The 18,881-nt window shown below is 44.2% G+C and overlaps 3 protein-coding genes across 4 annotated transcripts in view; 1 reads left to right on the top strand and 2 right to left on the bottom strand.

Annotated features, from left to right (window-relative positions):
* The window catches only part of pik3c3 (phosphatidylinositol 3-kinase, catalytic subunit type 3), a 26,321-nt gene extending 13,952 nt beyond the window's left edge, over positions 1-12,369 (bottom strand). Inside the window, exons 1-3 of the mRNA XM_034164176.1 lie at positions 12,227-12,369; positions 2,608-2,675; positions 88-276 (exon numbers count right to left, since the gene is read on the bottom strand). Coding sequence (XP_034020067.1) covers positions 88-276; positions 2,608-2,672 — 254 coding nt within the window. The 5' untranslated portion in view covers positions 2,673-2,675; positions 12,227-12,369. The remainder of the gene's footprint in view (positions 1-87; positions 277-2,607; positions 2,676-12,226) is intronic.
* msmp (microseminoprotein, prostate associated) lies at positions 11,984-12,756 on the top strand. The gene is made up of 3 exons (XM_034164178.1): positions 11,984-12,117; positions 12,194-12,299; positions 12,588-12,756. The coding sequence occupies exons 1-3, from the start codon at positions 12,009-12,011 to the stop codon at positions 12,754-12,756; spliced, it is 384 nt and encodes a 127-aa protein (XP_034020069.1). The 5' UTR covers positions 11,984-12,008.
* On the bottom strand, positions 12,548-18,881 carry rgp1 (GP1 homolog, RAB6A GEF complex partner 1). 2 transcript variants are annotated; one of them, XR_004558877.1, is made up of 9 exons: positions 18,369-18,881; positions 18,155-18,288; positions 15,163-15,246; positions 14,860-15,009; positions 14,633-14,779; positions 14,383-14,510; positions 14,114-14,291; positions 13,309-13,827; positions 12,548-12,747 (listed from the first exon to the last, which is right to left on the bottom strand). XR_004558877.1 is itself a non-coding variant. In XM_034164177.1 (8 exons), the coding sequence occupies exons 1-8, from the start codon at positions 18,482-18,484 to the stop codon at positions 13,604-13,606; spliced, it is 1,161 nt and encodes a 386-aa protein (XP_034020068.1). In that variant the 5' UTR covers positions 18,485-18,881; the 3' UTR covers positions 13,082-13,603. The 2 variants fall into 2 exon arrangements, 1 of the variants encoding a protein (XP_034020068.1); XM_034164177.1 differs by lacking the exon at positions 12,548-12,747 and having other exon boundaries at positions 13,082-13,827.

The following is an 18,881-nucleotide window of genomic DNA, read 5'->3' as shown; positions in this document are numbered from 1 at the left end:
ACCATCTTGAGGTTATGACCTTTTCCCTTCTTCGGCTAACTGAAAACCCACTCAGTCACCAACACAAACACACGGGTGGTGACTCACTTCCAGCGAGTGCTGAAGGCTTTGTATGAAGTACGAACAGGGAGGGCGAGAGGCTTTCCTTCAGCGAACACCTGACAGGTGACATAGAGGTCTGAGTAGTTCTCCTGGTAGAGGCCAGAGAAGCGCAGCAGCGGGTCTTCCAGTAGAGACTTGTAGCTCTTCTGCTCTCGCTTTCCTTCCAAACTGCCTCTAGAGGAGTACAGACAGAGGAAAGGAGGTGAGGAGGGACAGAACACATTTTATCATCTGCTTCAAATAGTTCTCTCACAAATCAGCTTTTTTTTTTTGTTTGTTTTTTGTTTTAACTATTTCAGTTACTTCAGTCACCAAACCATCACGGGTCCTGGATGGTTTGGTGAATGAAGTAACTGGTGGATCAAACAGGTGGATCATTACAACCGTCATTCCAGCAGCACCCAAGGGCCCTCCAAAGACACCTAGTACCAAAGACGGCTCGCAGTTCTGGAAGAACAGCCTGTAGGTGGTGGGGGTCCAGAGTGGCGTGGCACCTGGGGGGGTACGCACTAAAAGAACAGCCTGTATGTGGGGTGGAGTCCAGAGCGGCACCTGGGAGGGGTGGGGGGGGGGGGTTGAGGGGGTGTTGGGGGTACGCACAAAAAGAACAGCCTGTAGGTGTGTGTGTGTGTGTGTGGGGGGGGGGGGGGGGGGGGGGGGGGGTACAGAGCAGCGCGGCACCTGGGGGGTTATGTACTAAAAGAACAACCTGTAGGTGTGTGTGTGTGTGTGTGTGGGGGGGGGTACAGAGCAGCGTGGCACCTGGGGGGTTATGTACTAAAAGAACAACCTGTAGGTGTGTGTGTGTGTGGGGGGGGGGGGGGGTACAGAGCAGCGCGGCACCTGGGGGGTTATGTACTAAAAGAACAACCTGTAGGTGTGTGTGTGTGTGTGTGTGTGTGTGGGGGGGGGGGGGGCCAGAGCAGCGCGGCACCTGGGGGGTTATGTACTAAAAGAACAGCCTGTAGGTGTGTGTGTGTGTGTGTGTGTGTGTGTGTGGGGGGGGGGGGGGGGGGGGGGTCCAGAGCAGCGCGGCACCTGGGGGGTTATGTACTAAAAGAACAGCCCGTAGGTGTGTGTGTGTGTGTGTGTGTGTGGGGGGGGGGGGGTCCAGAGCAGCGCGGCACCTGGGGGGTTATGTACTAAAAGAACAGCCCGTAGGTGTGTGTGTGTGTGTGGGGGGGGGGGGGGGGTCCAGAGCAGCGCGGCACCTGGGGGGTTATGTACTAAAAGAACAGCCCGTAGGTGTGTGTGTGTGTGTGTGTGTGGGGGGGGGGTCCAGAGCAGCGCGGCACCTGGGGGGTTATGTACTAAAAGAACCTGTAGGTGTGTGTGTGTGTGGGGGGGGGGGTCCAGAGCAGCGCGGCACCTGGGGGGTTATGTACTAAAAGAACCTGTAGGTGTGTGTGTGTGTGTGGGGGGGGGGGGGGTCCAGAGCAGCGCGGCACCTGGGGGGTTATGTACTAAAAGAACCTGTAGGTGTGTGTGTGTGTGTGTGGGGGGGGGGTCCAGAGCAGCGCGGCACCTGGGGGGTTATGTACTAAAAGAACCTGTAGGTGTGTGTGTGTGTGGGGGGGGGGGGGGTCCAGAGCAGCGCGGCACCTGGGGGGTTATGTACTAAAAGAACCTGTAGGTGTGTGTGTGTGTGTGGGGGGGGGGGGGGTCCAGAGCAGCACGGCACCTGGGGGGTTATGTACTAAAAGAACCTGTAGGTGTGTGTGTGTGTGTGGGGGGGGGTCCAGAGCAGCGCAGCACCTGGGGGGTTATGTACTAAAAGAACCTGTAGGTGTGTGTGTGTGTGTGGGGGGGGGTCCAGAGCAGCGCGGCACCTGGGGGGTTATGTACTAAAAGAACCTGTAGGTGTGTGTGTGTGGGGGGGGGGGGGGTCCAGAGCAGCGCGGCACCTGGGGGTTATGTACTAAAAGAACCTGTAGGTGTGTGTGTGTGTGTGTGGGGGGGGGTCCAGAGCAGCGCGGCACCTGGGGGGTTATGTACTAAAAGAACCTGTAGGGGTGTGTGTGTGTGTGTGTGTGTGGGGGGGGGGGTCCAGAGCAGCGCGGCACCTGGGGGGTTATGTACTAAAAGAACCTGTAGGTGTGTGTGTGTGTGTGTGTGTGTGTGTGTGGGGGGGGGGGGGGGGGTCCAGAGCAGCGCGGCACCTGGGGGGTTATGTACTAAAAGAACAGCCTGTAAGGGGGGGGGGGGGGGGGGGGGGTCCAGACTTCTCTACAGGAAGTCCTGAATGAACAGCAGTCTGGGGTCAGGATTTTCACCAACAGCCTTTAAAATAAATTGTTTTAAATATTTGGAGCATTTTTAAATTCTTTGTTAAACAGACTTATCTTTCACTTTCACTCACAGCTGTTTGCAGCTAAACCAGCTGATTAACAGTGTGAACTTTACTCGTGACACTGAGACAAACAATTGTCAAAATAGTTGTGAAAAACCCATCGTTTCAGTAGTTTATGGCTTAAATGTCACACAAACCGGATTAAATTTACTCACATTTTAAGTCGAACGTTGATATCCAGATCACAGCTAAAAACATAGTTGAATTTATCAGCGTCCATATTCTGACGAAAAAAAAGAAAAAACCACCATGCACAAAGCCGAACAGAACCGGTACCGGAGTCTAAAGCGGATCACAAAGAACACTGCGTCATTTTATTAACGGCCATGACTCGATGTTTTTAATCGCTACACAACACAGCAGCAGCAGAAAACACAATCAGTCCACAGCAGCCGATAACCGAGACAGCGTCACTGAGACGAACATTACGCCGATCAGTGAACCGCGGATCGACCGGCTGCACCTGACGGAGCAAATGAGGAAGTGGATAAAGAGGCGGGGCTTAGAACTGCTCTTAAAGCGACAGTCCACCGAAATTCACAATTATTACAGAGATCAGCTAATTTATTTAGTACATTATTAAGAGCAAATCAACTGATTTCAAAATGTATTAGAGGATATCAGCTCATTTACAAATTTATACAAAAAAATAAATTTCTTAATTTCTACATTAATTTGCTGAGAAATTTTCCGATTTAAAAATTTGCTAAGAGAGTAAATCAGCCCATTATATCTGCCAAGGAAGTAATAACATCATCAGTGTTCATTTACTTATTTGTCTGTCTGTCTGTTAGCAATATTATGTCAAAACTATTGTACGGGTTTTGACAATTTTCAACACAAATAATATTAGGCCATGAAATACGCCATGAAATTTTGGAGGTGATCCAGATACGGATTCTGGATCAAGTTTCACCTTATATAGGCTTTGAAGGATTACGTCAAAACTACTTCACAGATTCTCACCACAGATACATATTAGGCCATGAAATACGCCATGAAATTTTGCAGGTGATCTGGATTTGCGGATGTCTCTGCTTGCTCTTTTTTATTATGTAATTAGACTTGACAACTGGCATCTATGAACTTTCAAACAATGTCAAGACAATTTCATATTATTTTGTCTGAAAAGCAAAATGCCGGTGTGCCCCCCGCCTTCACTGTGCATGCGTCACTTCAGAGCGTCAGCAGCAATTCACAGATTATCACCTCATTTCTGCAGCCTAGTTTGTTTAAAACTGACTTTAGAATGATTTAAAGGGTTTTACTTTGTCATCTGATGATTAATAATCACATTATTCCTTTGGATCGCGTTGTGTGTAGAGAGTCAGACTCAGTGGATCAGACTCGTGCTGCTGTGGCGCTCTGATTGCTCCTCCGTCTTTTATTATGAAATAATGCTGAATTTATGTGGAAATGATTGTTGTAGAAAAGCTTCAGATTTCTGTCACTGAGACAGATGATGACTGGAGGCAGTCTGAAGCAGAATCAAGGTGATAATCAGTGAATAGCTGTTGACGCTCCAAAATGACGCATGCGCAGTGAAGGCAGGGGAGACCGATTTTTAGGGGCGACCGCTTGGTTGGCGACACCAACGGTGCTTTAAGCCCACACACATATTTAATGTATTTCACCACAGACTATCAATTTAAAATTTCATGTGTTACCATTTTTGCATCATCTCAGGGGCAGCACAATGGCTTAGTGGTTAGCACTGTTGCCTCGCAATAATAGAGTCATGAGATCGATTCCCACCTGTGGCCTTTTCATGTGGAGTTTGCATGTTTCCCTGTGGAGTTTGCATGTTTCCCCGTGTTTGTGTGGGTTGCCCCGGTTGCTAATAATGTGAATGTGTTTGTTTGTCTTTATGTGGCCCTGTGATAGACTGGTGTCCTGTCCAAGGTGAACCTCGCCTCACGCCCTATGACTGCTGGGATAGGCTCCAACCCCCAGCGGCCTGATCTTGGATAAACGGTTGAAGATGTGTGTGTGACGGTTCAGTCCATTATCACTCACATCACTGATGAGGCTCCACTGTTAAGATTATTTTTCTCCTAAATAAGTTAAATACTAAACATCACAAACATAAAGAACTCTGTGTAAAAGAGAACATAAAATTATAGATTAATTTTAAACACAGAATTTGCATATCTTCAGCCACAAAACACACAAAAAAAACAAAATCTACTAATTATATACGTGTGACTACAAAGCGGGTTTGGGCTGTAGTCGTTTCATGACTCCATCAATAATTACCTCTGCAAAGGAAGTAATTCTTGATCTTGTTTGCCTAAATTAAAACAGGATATCTCTAAAAACCATGAAATATCAGTAACATTTGATGGAGTGTTAGGATGTGAGTCAAGGAAGATGCGTTTGAACCGGATGTGGATCTGGGTTCCTTTCAAGTTAAAGTTTGTGTCCAATTTTATTTCCATATTATACGTGTTGGTAATGCAGCGCTAGTTTGTTAAAACTGCCTGCTAGTACAGCGGGAAAGCACCAAAATCATGCATTTTTTGAAGAAAGGAGGAAAATGGGTACAGACGTTTTATGGGGTCTGTAGATCATGAAATCAAATCAAATCAATTTTATTTATATAGCGCCAAATCACAACAAACAGTTGCCCCAAGGCGCTTTACATTGCAAGGCAAAAGCCATACAATAATTACAGAAAAACCCCAACGGTCACAACGACCCCCTGTGAGCAAGCACTTGGCTACAGTGGGAAGGAAAAACTCCCTTTTAACAGGAAGAAACCTCCAGCAGAACCAGGCTCAGGGAGGGGCAGTCTTCTGCTGGGACTGGTTGGGGCTGAGGGGAGAGAATCAGGAAAAAGACATGCTGTGGAGGGGAGCAGAGATCAGTCACTAATGATTAAATGCAGAGTGGTGCATACAGAGCAAAAAGAGAAAGAAACAGTGCATCATGGGAACCCCCCAGCAGTCTACGTCTATAGCAGCATAACTAAGGGATGGTTCAGGGTCACCTGATCCAGCCCTAACTATAAGCTTTAGCAAAAAGGAAAGTTTTAAGCCTAATCTTAAAAGTAGAGAGGGTGTCTGTCTCCCTGATCTGAATTGGGAGCTGGTTCCACAGGAGAGGAGCCTGAAAGCTGAAGGCTCTGCCTCCCATTCTACTCTTACAAACCCTAGGAACTACAAGTAAGCCTGCAGTCTGAGAGTGAAGCGCTCTATTGGGGTGATATGGTACTACGAGGTCCCTAAGATAAGATGGGACCTGATTATTCAAAACCTTATAAGTAAGAAGAAGAATTTTAAATTCTATTCTAGACTTAACAGGAAGCCAATGAAGAGAGGCCAATATGGGTGAGATATGCTCTCTCCTTCTAGTCCCTGTCAGTACTCTAGCTGCAGCATTTTGAATTAACTGAAAGTTTTTCAGGGAACTTTTAGGACAACCTGATAATAATGAATTACAATAGCCCAGCCTAGAGGAAATAAATGCATGAATTAGTTTTTCAGCATCACTCTGAGACAAGACCTTTCTAATTTTAGAGATATTGTGCAAATGCAAAAAAGCAGTCCTACATATTTGTTTAATATGTGCATTGAATGACATATCCTGATCAAAAATGACTCCAAGATTTCTCACCGTACTACTAGAGCTCAGGGTAATGCCATCCACAGTAAGGATCTGGTTAGACACCATGTTTCTAAGATTTGTGGGGCCAAGTACAATAACTTCAGTTTTATCTGAATTTAAAAGCAGGAAATTAGAGGTCATCCATGTCTTTATGTCTGTAAGACATTCCTGCAGTTTAGCTAATTGGTGTGTGTCCTCTGGCTTCATGGATAGATAAAGCTGGGTATCATCTGCGTAACAATGAAAACTTAAGCAATGCTTTCTAATAATACTGCCTAAGGGAAGCATGTATAAAGTGAATAAAATTGGTCCTAGCACAGAACCTTGTGGAACTCCATAATTAACCTTAGTCTGTGAAGAAGATTCCCCATTTACATGAACAAATTGTAATCTATTAGATAAATATGATTCAAACCACCGCAGCGCAGTGCCTTTAATACCTATGGCATGCTCTAATCTCTGTAATAAAATTTTATGGTCAACAGTATCAAAAGCAAAAAAAAAAAAATAATAAAAATAAATAAATAAATAGATACACGTAATATCGCCCACCTGGAGGCCGCCATATTGGAATCCAAGATGGCTGCCATTTGTAATCATTTTCTGCTCATAACTCCTTAACTAAGGCACCTACAACAACTATTCTTTGATCCATCCCCATATTTTCAGGGCCAGGGAACCTAATGGAATCATTTCCAGTTACCTGAGATGTCAGCAATATTGGAATCCAAGATGGCCACCATTTGAAATTGGTTTTATCTCAGAACTCCTTCAGTAAACCACACAGAAGAACCGATCCTTGACCTATCCCTATGTTTTCAGGTCTAGGGAATCTAATGCCCCATCACTTTCAATTTACATATCGGTCATATTGGATTCCAAGATGGACACCATTTTTTGCTAGTATTAAGACATGTAACATCAAAGATGGTGTTTGTGTTAGTGTTAAATGTTTCCATGAGGCTTTTGATAAATGGAATACTGGGGGAAATGTCATGTGAAAAGATTACTAATAACCGATGTCTGTTTCAGATGTGAAAGTCATTAACACCGACACCACACCACCTTTAACATCATAAACTTTGTCAAAGAAGACTTAACTTACTATAACCTTCCCTGGTTCTTCCAGGTGCCTTAATTAACCAGTTATGAGCATAAACATGATTACAAATGGCAGCCATCTTGGATTCCAATATGGCAGCCTCCAGGGGGCGGTAACGCTTGTATCTGTTTTTTTCTTGATCTATAGACCCAAAAGAACCTCCATACTCATTTTCATGCTTTCTTCCAAAAATGCACGATTCTGGTGAAAGTTTGATCTATGCAAACTATGTGAGAACAGATGATATCTAAGTGGTTCCTTAATTTACTCCTGGGGCATATTTGCTGTAAAATGTTGCAGATGTCATTTTATCAAAGATTCCACCATGACTCTGCACTCATAATGATAAAGCACTTCTCTCCACTTACGTGTGCACCACTGACCTGCGAGGGCCGTGTGATGGGAAAATCCTCATCTTCTGTTTCAGTGAGGCCCTCCCAACTCTGAGGGTGTGAGGTCATCCTCAGTTGATCGGATGAGAGCGTGCCGCCGCCCTCACTGTAGAGAACAACATGCTTCACCATACATCCATCGGAACAGCGTGAGGCGAGTAAATACGACCCCTGACAACTGACAGGTAACCACTCTCAGATTCAGACTGATTTTCACTGTCGGGCTCTTGGAAGTGGAGTTGTGGGACTCCGGGACCCTGGGAGGATTTTCCTATGATCTTGCTGCTCAGATTCCAGATGGTAAACAAGTGGAAGGAGATGAGCTCATGTTTTGTTGGGGGGCAGGGGGGGGTGTACAACAAAGTTAAACAAAAACAAGGGACAGATGACATCTTCAACATTTAACTACTTTCCAACAATATTACAAAGTCAACACAAAGATAAAAAACACTACACAAGTATTCATCAAACATTTAACAAGGAATATGCAGGTTTGTGATAAAGTCTCAGTAAATTAAGGGGAAAAAAGCTTCGAATACGAGATGCCTTTCTAAAAGTATCCGACTTCATTTTATCCCACGAAAACAAATAAAGTGTGTGAATTCTCACTTGGTGGGGAGGTGTAGAGAACCGTCTGCGCACGTTTTTCCCGTCCGCAGAGCACATCAGTCACGAGCAGCCAGCCTTAGCGTGGACACGTGTACTGAGCCGTCAGACTCTCATTTGCTATGAGGTGTTGCATTAAAATGGGCGCACATCGGTGGAGAGCGTCGCACCTTCCAGTAGGCCATCCACAACCTGAAATGACCAAGTGATTGAGAGAATACGGAATTTGATCATGGATGACTGTCATGTCACCATTCAAGACCTTGCGGACGAGGTGGACATTAGCGCAGGTTTGATCTATTGTATTTTGACACGTGGAGAGTGTCAGTGAAATCTGTGCTGAAGCTGCTGATGGCAGAAGCAACTGTGTCTGAAAGTCTCACACCTGCCCGTTATTCTGCCCAGCTGACTGAGGCTTTCCTGCCCAAACACAACACTCTTGTGATCTGTCAGGCTCCCTACTCTCCTGACATGGCTCCCTTTGATTTTGGGCTGCTCCCAAAGATTGAAACGACACTCATAGGGACTTGATCTGAGTCACAGACATTTTGGAAAGTGATGGCCCAGCTGAACACCATTCCAAAAAGATTCAAAATTCTTCGTGGTCATAGCATACATGCTTTCACATGACATGTTACGAAATTATCTTCCAAAAAGGTCCCAGGGGTTACTTATAAATAAATAAACTAGCCTAGGGAAATATAAATAAGAACAAGAATAAAAAGCACTACAACAGTAACGAATAGCATTAAAGAATTATTGTGCAAAACAGGTGTGCAAAAGTCCAAGGTATTGTGCAATCAAGGTACTAACAGATGTGCACATCTAAGGACTTCCAGAAATGCTTCCATCAATGGCAGAACTGCTGGGAGAAGTGTGTGCAGACCCAAGGAGACTACTTTGAAGAGGATTAGGATTTCAGACCACTAGGTAACTGTATTTTTTGTGGCCAAAAGATGGATACTTTTTGAATGCACTTCATATATCATCTTATTGCTCATGAAGTTTATAATGTTTATTAATCTTTGTGTTGCAGTATATTACATTATCACAAGAAGGTTGATAGGCCTAGACAGGAAGCGATCTTTCTGGAGTTTGCATGTTCTCCCCATGTTGCTCTGGGTTCTTCGGCTTCCTCCCACTTTCAAAGACATGCCTGTTCGGTGAATTGGTAACTCTAAAGTGACCGTGGGTGTGACTGTGTTTGTTTGTCTATATGTGGCCCTGCGACAGACTGGCATCCTGTCCAGAGTGAACCCCGCCTCTCGCCCTGTGACTGTGGGAGTCAGCTCCAGCGCCCCCCAGTGACCCTTAATTGGACTAAGCAGGTACAGAAAATGGATGGATGTATTATCACACATTACAAGAAAAATCAAAAATCTCTGGAGACTGTTGTTGAAATAACTGCAGGTTGTTGTCTCTGAGAAAGTACACTCAACAAAAATATAAACACAACACTTTTGGTTTTGCTCCCATTTTGTATGAGATGAACTCAAAGATCTAAAACTTTTTCCACATACACAATATCACCATTTCCCTCAAATATTGTTCACAAACCAGTCTAAATCTGTGATAGTGAGCACTTCTCCTTTGCTGAGATAATCCATCCCACCTCACAGGTGTGCCATATCAAGATGCTGATTAGACACCATGATTAGTGCACAGGTGTGCCTTAGACTGCCCACAATAAAAGGCCACTCTGAAAGGTGCAGTTTTATCACACAGCACAACGCCACAGATGTCGCAAGATTTGAGGGAGCGTGCAGTTGGCATGCTGACAGCAGGATTGTCAACCAGAGCTGTTGCTCGTGTATTGAATGTTCATTTCTCTACCATAAGCCGTCTCCAAAGGCGTTTCAGAGAATTTGGCAGTACATCCAACCAGCCTCACAACCGCAGACCACGTGTAACCACACCAGCCCAGGACCTCCACATCCAGCATGTTCACCTCCAAGATCGTCTGAGACCACCCACTCGGACAGCTGCTGAAACAATCGGTTTGCATAACCAAAGAATTTCTGCACAAACTGTCAGAAACCGTCTCAGGGAAGCTCATCTGCATGCTCGTCGTCCTCATCGGGGTCTCGACCTGACTCCAGTTCGTCGTCGTAACCGACTTGAGTGGGCAAATGCTCACATTCGCTGGTGTTTGGCACGTTGGAGAGGTGTTCTCTTCACAGATGAATCCCGGTTCACACTGTTCAGGGCAGATGGCAGACAGCGTGTGTGGCGTCGTGTGGGTGAGCAGTTTTCTGATGTCATTGTTGTGGATCGAGTGGCCCATGGTGGCGGTGGGGTTATGGTATGGGCAGGCGTCTGTTATGGATGAAGAACACAGGTGCATTTTATTGATGGCATTTTGAATGCACAGAGATACCGTGACGAGATCCTGAGGCCCATTGTTGTGCCATACATCCAAGAACATCACCTCATGTTGCAGCAGGATAATGCACGGCCCCATGTTGCAAGGATCTGTACACAATTCTTGGAAGCTGAAAATGTCCCAGTTCTTGCATGGCCGGCATACTCACCGGACATGTCACCCATTGAGCATGTTTGGGATGCTCCAGACCGGCGTATACGACAGCGTGTACCAGTTCCTGCCAATATCCAGCAACTTCGCACAGCCATTGAAGAGGAGTGGACCAACATTCCACAGGCCACAATTGACAACCTGATCAACTCTATGCGAAGGAGATGTGTTGCACTGCATGAGGCAAATGGTGGTCACACCAGATACTGACTGGTATCCCCCCCAATAAAACAAAACTGCACCTTTCAGAGTGGCCTTTTATTGTGGGCAGTCTAAGGCACACCTGTGCACTAATCATGGTGTCTAATCAGCATCTTGATATGGCACACCTGTGAGGTGGGATGGATTATCTCAGCAAAGGAGAAGTGCTCACTATCACAGATTTAGACTGGTTTGTGAACAATATTTGAGGGAAATGGTGATATTGTGTATGTGGAAAAAGTTTTAGATCTTTGAGTTCATCTCATACAAAATGGGAGCAAAACCAAAAGTGTTGCGTTTATATTTTTGTTGAGTGTATGTTCATATTGAAAAGTGAGACTTTTTTCTCTATGGTGTTGTGCGCACACACTATATAGGTTTTTTAAAATAAGTACATGATAAATGGAGATTAAAATATTTAAAGAACAACAGCAGAACACAGAACTGGTGTAAAAGTACATTTTTAGTGTTCTTAAAATACTGAAGAATAAATTTAACAATCTGACAAAAACTTTTCATATGTTCAAAATTATAGATGCTAATCTGTCATAACTGAATTACTCCATATTACTGGGCAGTGAGTATTTTTGTTCTGTTACGTCAACCTGCAGTTGTTGGCGTAACATTAATTCTCTTAAAGCAGAAGGTCTCCGTTTCCAGCACTGCTGCACGTACGGACGTGCTGCATGCGCTAAAACACAGTGTTCTAGAGTATTACATGTTTCCAAAGTTCCCTTTTAAACATGCATTAGTCATATCATCAGTTGTTGGCCTGCAAACCATGTGAGAGATGAAACGGCGATGAATCATTTGATAGTTCCGTCCCTCGTTCTCCTCCTCCTGCCCTCACGCTCACCTCGCTCCTGCCCTCCCCTCTTAGTCACTGCATGCATGTGTCATTGTTTCTATCACTTTAGAGGTTCATGCCCACTGAAGTGCCAAGACATAGATTTACCGCCCCCCCCCCCCCCCCCCCCCACTTCTCAATAGCACCCCGTTACAACTGCAGGCCACGTGGCCGTGCTAACCACGCCTCCACGCCGTGGCATTAAAGCTTTAGGATGTATAAATGGAGTTACAACGTGGGCAGAAGCAACCAGAGGCTGACCGGAACAGATGAGGATGGACTTCGCCGCGGTTAAGTGGGTGCTTGGGGTTGCGGGGTTCCTTCTGTGGAGCCGCAGTAGCTGTGCAGCTCCAATGCAGTGTCACTTCAACTCCAAAGGTGAGGCGCCCAAATCTAAATTAAGCACATTTTCTCAGCAGAAGCTGGTGAAGCACATTTGTGTGTCCTGTTGCAGCGCTGTGTGTGTTTGAGGGGCGACACTACTCACTGGGGGACACCTGGATGGACTCCTGTCTGCAGTGCACGTGTCTTCACCCCGTTGGCGTGGGATGCTGCGAGACGTAAGTGTTAAAACGAGTCTCCTCGGTGTGCCCGTACCAGCTGCAGAGATGCTTCAGAATCCCATAAACATCAGTTTGTTTTAGACAGAGACTTTATGTTTTTGTACATTGTTTTCATGACATTTTTAACTTTTTTGTTCAAATCTGCACATAAAACCAATTAAAGAAAAAAAAAAAACATACGTATGAGCCAAATTTGACTGAATAAAGGATATCAAAAAAAAAAAAAAAAAAAAAAATAAAATTATGCGTGTTTTTTTTTTTTTTTAAACCTTGATTCTTGTCCAGGGTTCATCGGCCGGTGGATTTCCCTGCCTGGTGCAAAGTGCAGGTGGAGCCCGTCAGCTGCAGGGTGTCGCTGGTCCAGACGGCTGACCCTCGCCTACCCTGCATCCCCGGGGAGGACAAGAAGGACCCCAGCCACGGATCACTCCAGCTGCAGCAGGAGCTGGAGTAGAATCGCGCCTGTTTGTCTCTGCAACACTAAAGAACCATTAATCATGCAAATCAGATGAATATGAATAAAACCTTAAGATCCTTTGTTATTTGGGAGGATGAGTTAAATGTTTCTGCATGAACTGTACAATAATTAAAGAAAAACATGTATTTTAAAGGCAATGATCACAATTAAAAACAAAGCAGATAAATTCACTTTGTTGAAAGAAATGTCAACGTTTAAGAAAGTCAAAGCTGCTTAACTGTACAATGTTTTAGGAACCAAATATATCTTTGTTTAATCCAATGAAGTTTTTGTAAATAACACCATTTACATACAAACATATGCAGTAATATATAACAGCGTCTGTTGAGTTTCCGTGCTGTAAACATGTAACCATAAAATAAAGAAATATAAAAATTTGTTGCATTCTGTGTCAAACCACCGACTCAACCTTTTATATAATTTAAAGCACTTTTAATTAATTTTTATCTTGCAACATTTACATTTCTATACATCATCTGCTGCAGATGTCAGTTAAGCCAGAAAATATTGTGAATAAAACAGTTTCACCTCATGGTGGAGATAAAAAAATAAGCAGGTGAGGTTCTGATTAAAGGAGTCACAGATGAAATAAACGCTGAAACGTACAACAACCACAACAGTGATGCGTTCATCTTCCAAAGAAAACAAAAATAGGATGCAATGCAAAATGCAAATAAAAAAAGACAAAACCAAACTACATACTTTACAACTGGAACTCCCGGAGAACAGGTTTCTCATTTGTAGGAAAAAAATAAAATCTTTTTTTTTTGTCTCCTGCACGAGGACGAACATCATGTCCGCTGACAGAGCGAGATGTGGAATCTTAGATATTAATGCTGTTGGTCCCTGTGAACTGGGACACGTAGGATGCCAAGGCCGGGTTGGTCGGCAGGACTTTGATTGGAAGATCCCAACTGAAGGTGTCCACATCAACTTGCTCCGCCCCGGCCCACACCGTCACCTCTGATTGGTTCTGCAGGACAGTGGGCGGTTCCATGGGCTCCCGTGCAGTGACAAATTCAAAGTGCAGACGCCATGTCAGTGTCACTGTGACAAAAAAGTTCTGTGTTAAATTACGAGTGAAGAAAAAAAAAAAAAAGAATCATGAGCTGCTGCTACAGAATCAACCTCACAAATAAAAAGACGAATAAACCAACCTGATCATATCTCACAACTCTGAAGAGATAAATCAGATGTTTTTGAAAGGAAACATTTCTCCATGAGAGGTTTGGAAATATTTTAAAATAAACGGGTGTTAAAATTAGAGTTTTACAGTGAGTTATTAAACTATTTCTGAAACCGGGCGACCCTCAGTGAGAGACGCTGCACCGACCTACATCCGTGCTGAAACCCGGCGTCACGTTGAGCGGGATGGGGAAGGAGAAGTGGGTGCAGGCGGTGTGGAGGCAGGACTCTAGGTGGCGCCCATGTCCCGTGACGCTTACCGCCTGGCCTGGACGTCGCTGGTACTGCTGCTGAATGGCCTCCTCACTCTGGAGGCTTACAGAATACTGGGGGAGAAGAAAACACACAAATACAGGAATTCAGAATCCAATTAAAAAAATGGGAGCATTACAGGGAAAACTGCTGAGGAAAACTGGCCTGTAAACACGGAATGTCACCCTCGGAGAAGTTGAACGTGCCGATGATGTCCTCACCCAGCCTGTAAACTGTCTTAAAAATGCTAAACTTGGCCACTTTTCCACGCATGTTGGTGATGTTGAACATGTCTGAGAAAGGGAGAGGTCAGAGGTCAAATGTGGACATCTTTTATTTTGTTTATTTCATTTCCTCACAGGAGAGGCATTTCTTCTCATGTGCAAACAATGACTCGTGAGAGACAACGACTCACGTGGGCAGCGGCGTGACGTGGTGACCATCAGCATGTCCAGCGCTCTCTCCAAAGGTCGAACATCTCTGCGGCTCCCTTCCTCCTCCTCCAAAAAGGGGTTGGAGGGAGACACCTCTTCATCCTGGGTACACAGAGGCTCCGGCATGCCTGCCAACCATTAATCCATAATGTTCAGAACAAGTACTTCATGCTGTTGGATTGTGAAATCCGTGAGTAGAGAGTCTCACCTTGCAGAACCAGCACTCTGAACGGAACCCGCAGCAGTTTGATTGGCGAGTTGACCCTCTGGCAGCCGATGGTCAGTTTGTAGACGTACTTTACAGACTGACCGCGGAAACTCGGAGGGCCGTCGACGGGTACAACCTCACTGTAGGAATCTATGGAGAGTTAACTGTCAAACTCCTGACACAAAAAAGTGCAAATGTATGAAAATTCAAGATGAATCTGGTGTGTAATTATGTTTTGACACAGAACGTCCTTTGGGGTTTGAACTTGTAACTGTACTTTGAAAACAATATTTTGCCACGTACAGGTTTTGCTCTCCCCAGGGTCCAGGCACAGGTCACAGAACAAGATCTTTGGTGGTGTGTCGAGCACACACTGCCCTCGCTCTCCTAATGAAGAAAGAAGAACTCAGACAGATCGCACAGAAAGAGGAAAAACAGCTTTTTCATCACGTTAAGACAATATATGATTTGACTAGTTTTAGCACAGACAGAATCACCTCAAATCATGACACAGTCTCAGTTTTTTACTGTACTGTTTCCCACCTGTTCCCATTTCCTAACTATTGATTTAACTGAACTCCAAGAGACATGCAACACTTGACACAGACTCTTAAACTTTTATCTGCTGACTCGGCAGAAAATGTTCTGTCTGTGTCAGAGAGCGGACGCACTGACAAATTAAAAATTTTCAACTTTTCCCTTTTGTCGCAGTGACAAGGACAAATTAGATTATGGATGATGACAGTATTTTATTGCTGTGTGCCAGATTTAAGGAAGCTGGTTGGAAAATACACTCATTGTTGCCCCAAGTTCCAGTAAGAAGAAATGAGTCATTTTTTTTACCTCCTTGATTTAAGAACTCAGAAGAACACAATTTTCTCTTCAAATTAATGTTGGGAATGTGTACGATAAACACATAAGGTAGTTCTCTCTGGTTCAGTACACACAACCACAATCATGGGGAAGACTGCTGACTTGAGAGATGTCCAGAAGATACTCACTGACGTCCTCCACAGAAGGTCATTGCTGAAAGGGCTGGCTGTTCACCAAGTGCAGGATCCAAGCATATTCATGGAAAGATGACTGGAAGGGAAAAGTTTGGTTGGAAAAAATGCACAAGCAACAGGGATGAGATTGTCAAGCAAAGCTGATTCAAGAACTTGGGGGAGATTCACAAGGAGTGGACTGAGGGTGGAGTCAGTGTATGAAGCGCCACCACGTGCAGACATATGGACTGCAAGTGTCACATTCCTAGTGCCAAGCATCTCCTGAACCAGAGACAATGGCGAAGCATCTTACCTGAGTGAAGGAGAAAGAAGAAGGAAAAAAAAACACTGGTCCAAAGTCCTCTTTTCAAATGAAAGTAAATTTGGGATTTAATTTGGAAATCAAAGTCCCAGAGTCTGGAGGAAGAGTGGAGAGACACAGAATCCAAGCTGCTTGAAGTCCAGTGTGACGTTTCCACAGTCAGTGATGGTTTGGTTCATGTCATCTGCTGGTGTTGGTCCACTGTGTTTTATCAAGTCCAAAATCACCACAGCAGTCTACCAGGAGATTTTAGACCACATCATGCTTCCATCTGCTGACAAGCATTAAGGATGGTGATTTCTTTTTTCCACCAGGACTACCGATTACTAACTGGTTTGCTGACCATCACTATATCTGAGTGGCCCAATAGACAATACCCCATAGATTTTCTACAATGGTATTGCCTAGAGCAGGGGTGCTCAAGTTCGGTCCTCGAGAGCTACCTTCCTGATACTCTTAGTTGTCTCCCTGCTCCAACACACCTGAATCCAATGAAAGACTTGTTAGCAGGCTTTTAATGAGCCTTTCATTGGATTCAGGTGTGTTGGAGCAGGGAGACAACTAAGAATATCAGGAAGGTAGCTCTTGAGGACCGAACTTGAGCACCCCTGACCTAGAGGAAGATGAGAGACAGCAGATGTAACAATACAGACACGCTGAAGGCAAATATCAAAGCAGCCTGGGGTTCTTATGTGGTTTCTGGAAGAAGGTAGTGTTAGTCCTGTATGTCCTACTAAAGGGTTGGATGAGATTTCCTGAAAATCCAAACTGGTTTTATAATCAAAACATACAGCTAACCCAGACCAGTGTTCATCTCATCATCTCTCAAATGCTGTATCACTGGGAGTGTTGATGTAGGCAGGCAGACTGTGTCATATGTTGATGACATGGTGTTTTAAGCTATTCAAGCAGACAATTGTGTAGCATCTAGGCTTCCCCATGTTGAATTGGTGCCCTCTCATCTATGTGTAACCACTTTCCATAACACCTCAGTGGCACAACAGGGTGACTGCCCCATGCCACGTCACACTGATGCAGTCATTCATGCAAAAGTGGCCCTAAAAGTATTGAGCGCATAAATTAACATACTTTTCAGATAAGTTGAACATATCTACATTATACATTTTTTAATGACCTTATAAAATATTCTGATATTTTGAGACATAGTTTTAAAGTTTTTTTTTAGCTATAGCTCATAATAATCAAAAATAAAATAAAGAAAATGCTTGATTTTTTGTTTTATATGTAATTCATCTAGAATTTATGAAATTTCACTCACTCCTCACTCATGGTGAGGAGGAGTAACAGGAAGACAAAGGTCAGGAACGAGAGGAATAGTAGTAGCCAGTAAACCAGTATGTCTGGTATTTATATTGTATATTTATATTGCAAACTTTTTCTTTTTTCTTTCACTTTTGATACTCTGTGTGCTTCTTACCCTGTGTGCTGCTATACAATGCTGCTTGAACCTCAATTTCCCCGAGGGAGTCTTCCGAAGGGATCAATAAAGTTCTAGCTAATCTACTGAAATAGTTGACAAAAATAGGGGCCTTATTCAAATAATGGGGCCTAAAATTACGGTACATTTCGTTACATGCACTCAACTATGACAAAATGAACTTTATATAAGATTACTGAGATAGCAAGCACCCTGCGTCCTTAAAGGAGTATGATAGCATGATAAGAGTTTTATGGCCTTACATGGTTCGAGTGGTCATTTAAGGTATGTATTTCATTAAATTAATGTTCATTGTCCCTATTTCATTATTTACCCCCATTTTGCTCTATTTTGTATTTTTGCATAGCCACAAAAATAGTGAACTTTTTCAACGACAGTCTAGTTTTCTGTGATGCACCTGTCCTAATTGTTTTCATTCAACTCTGATAAACTGTGGAAGAATGCCACTTTTCAGACGTCAGACCTGATATGAGTGTCAAGTGTCGCTGTGGTTTGTGGGGATGCTTTCTTTTTAAAAAGATCACGTACCTCTGCTGGGGATCAGCACAGTGTCGCTCTCGGCCTGGACGTCCTGTTTGCTGTCCTGGGCTGGAAGGGCCACTCGGCTCTCGCTGGCATGGAACTGGCAGTGGATCTGGGCGCTGGCCCACGCCAGCATCTCACTAGGACACAGTCAGGAAGGAAGAGGTGAGGATTTAGAGAAGGGAATCCTCAGATCAGCTCTCACCTGAAGGTGGCCTACCTGCTAGCAGAGGTGGACAGATGTGACATGGGGTTGGTGAATGTGACCAGACACTCCATCAGCTCCCCGGCCAGGAAGACTGGACCTCGGGCCATGGAGGCCACCACCTCGATCATCTCCGAGATGACAAACCAAAACAACAGCAGCAGCTAAAATGCTACAAGCTAAGCTAATCCGCTGTTTTAAAGCTTCACATTCAACACACCATAGCTTTCAGGAAACCTACATCGAGATTTCAGATCATTGCAGGGTGCGGATGAATTTATTTACCTAAAATTTTTAAAAACCCATAAAATGACTTTTCCGAAAAAAAGTTTTTTTTTTTTTTTAAGTTAGCGCTTTAGCTTTTCGAGTTTAAAAGAAAAACCTACTTCACAACCAAGCACAAACCATGTGGTATAAAACGCTTTAAAACACACCAAATAAACACGAGTTTTATTTCAGGATAAGTTTGGCTTACTATTCGCTTGGTTTATCATGTATATCCACATGCATTATTAACAATAAGTGATG

The sequence above is a fragment of the Thalassophryne amazonica genome, chromosome 23, assembly GCF_902500255.1.
Source record: "Thalassophryne amazonica chromosome 23, fThaAma1.1, whole genome shotgun sequence".
NCBI lineage: Eukaryota > Metazoa > Chordata > Actinopteri > Batrachoidiformes > Batrachoididae > Thalassophryne > Thalassophryne amazonica.
This window is presented reverse-complemented; position numbering and strand designations above follow the sequence as displayed.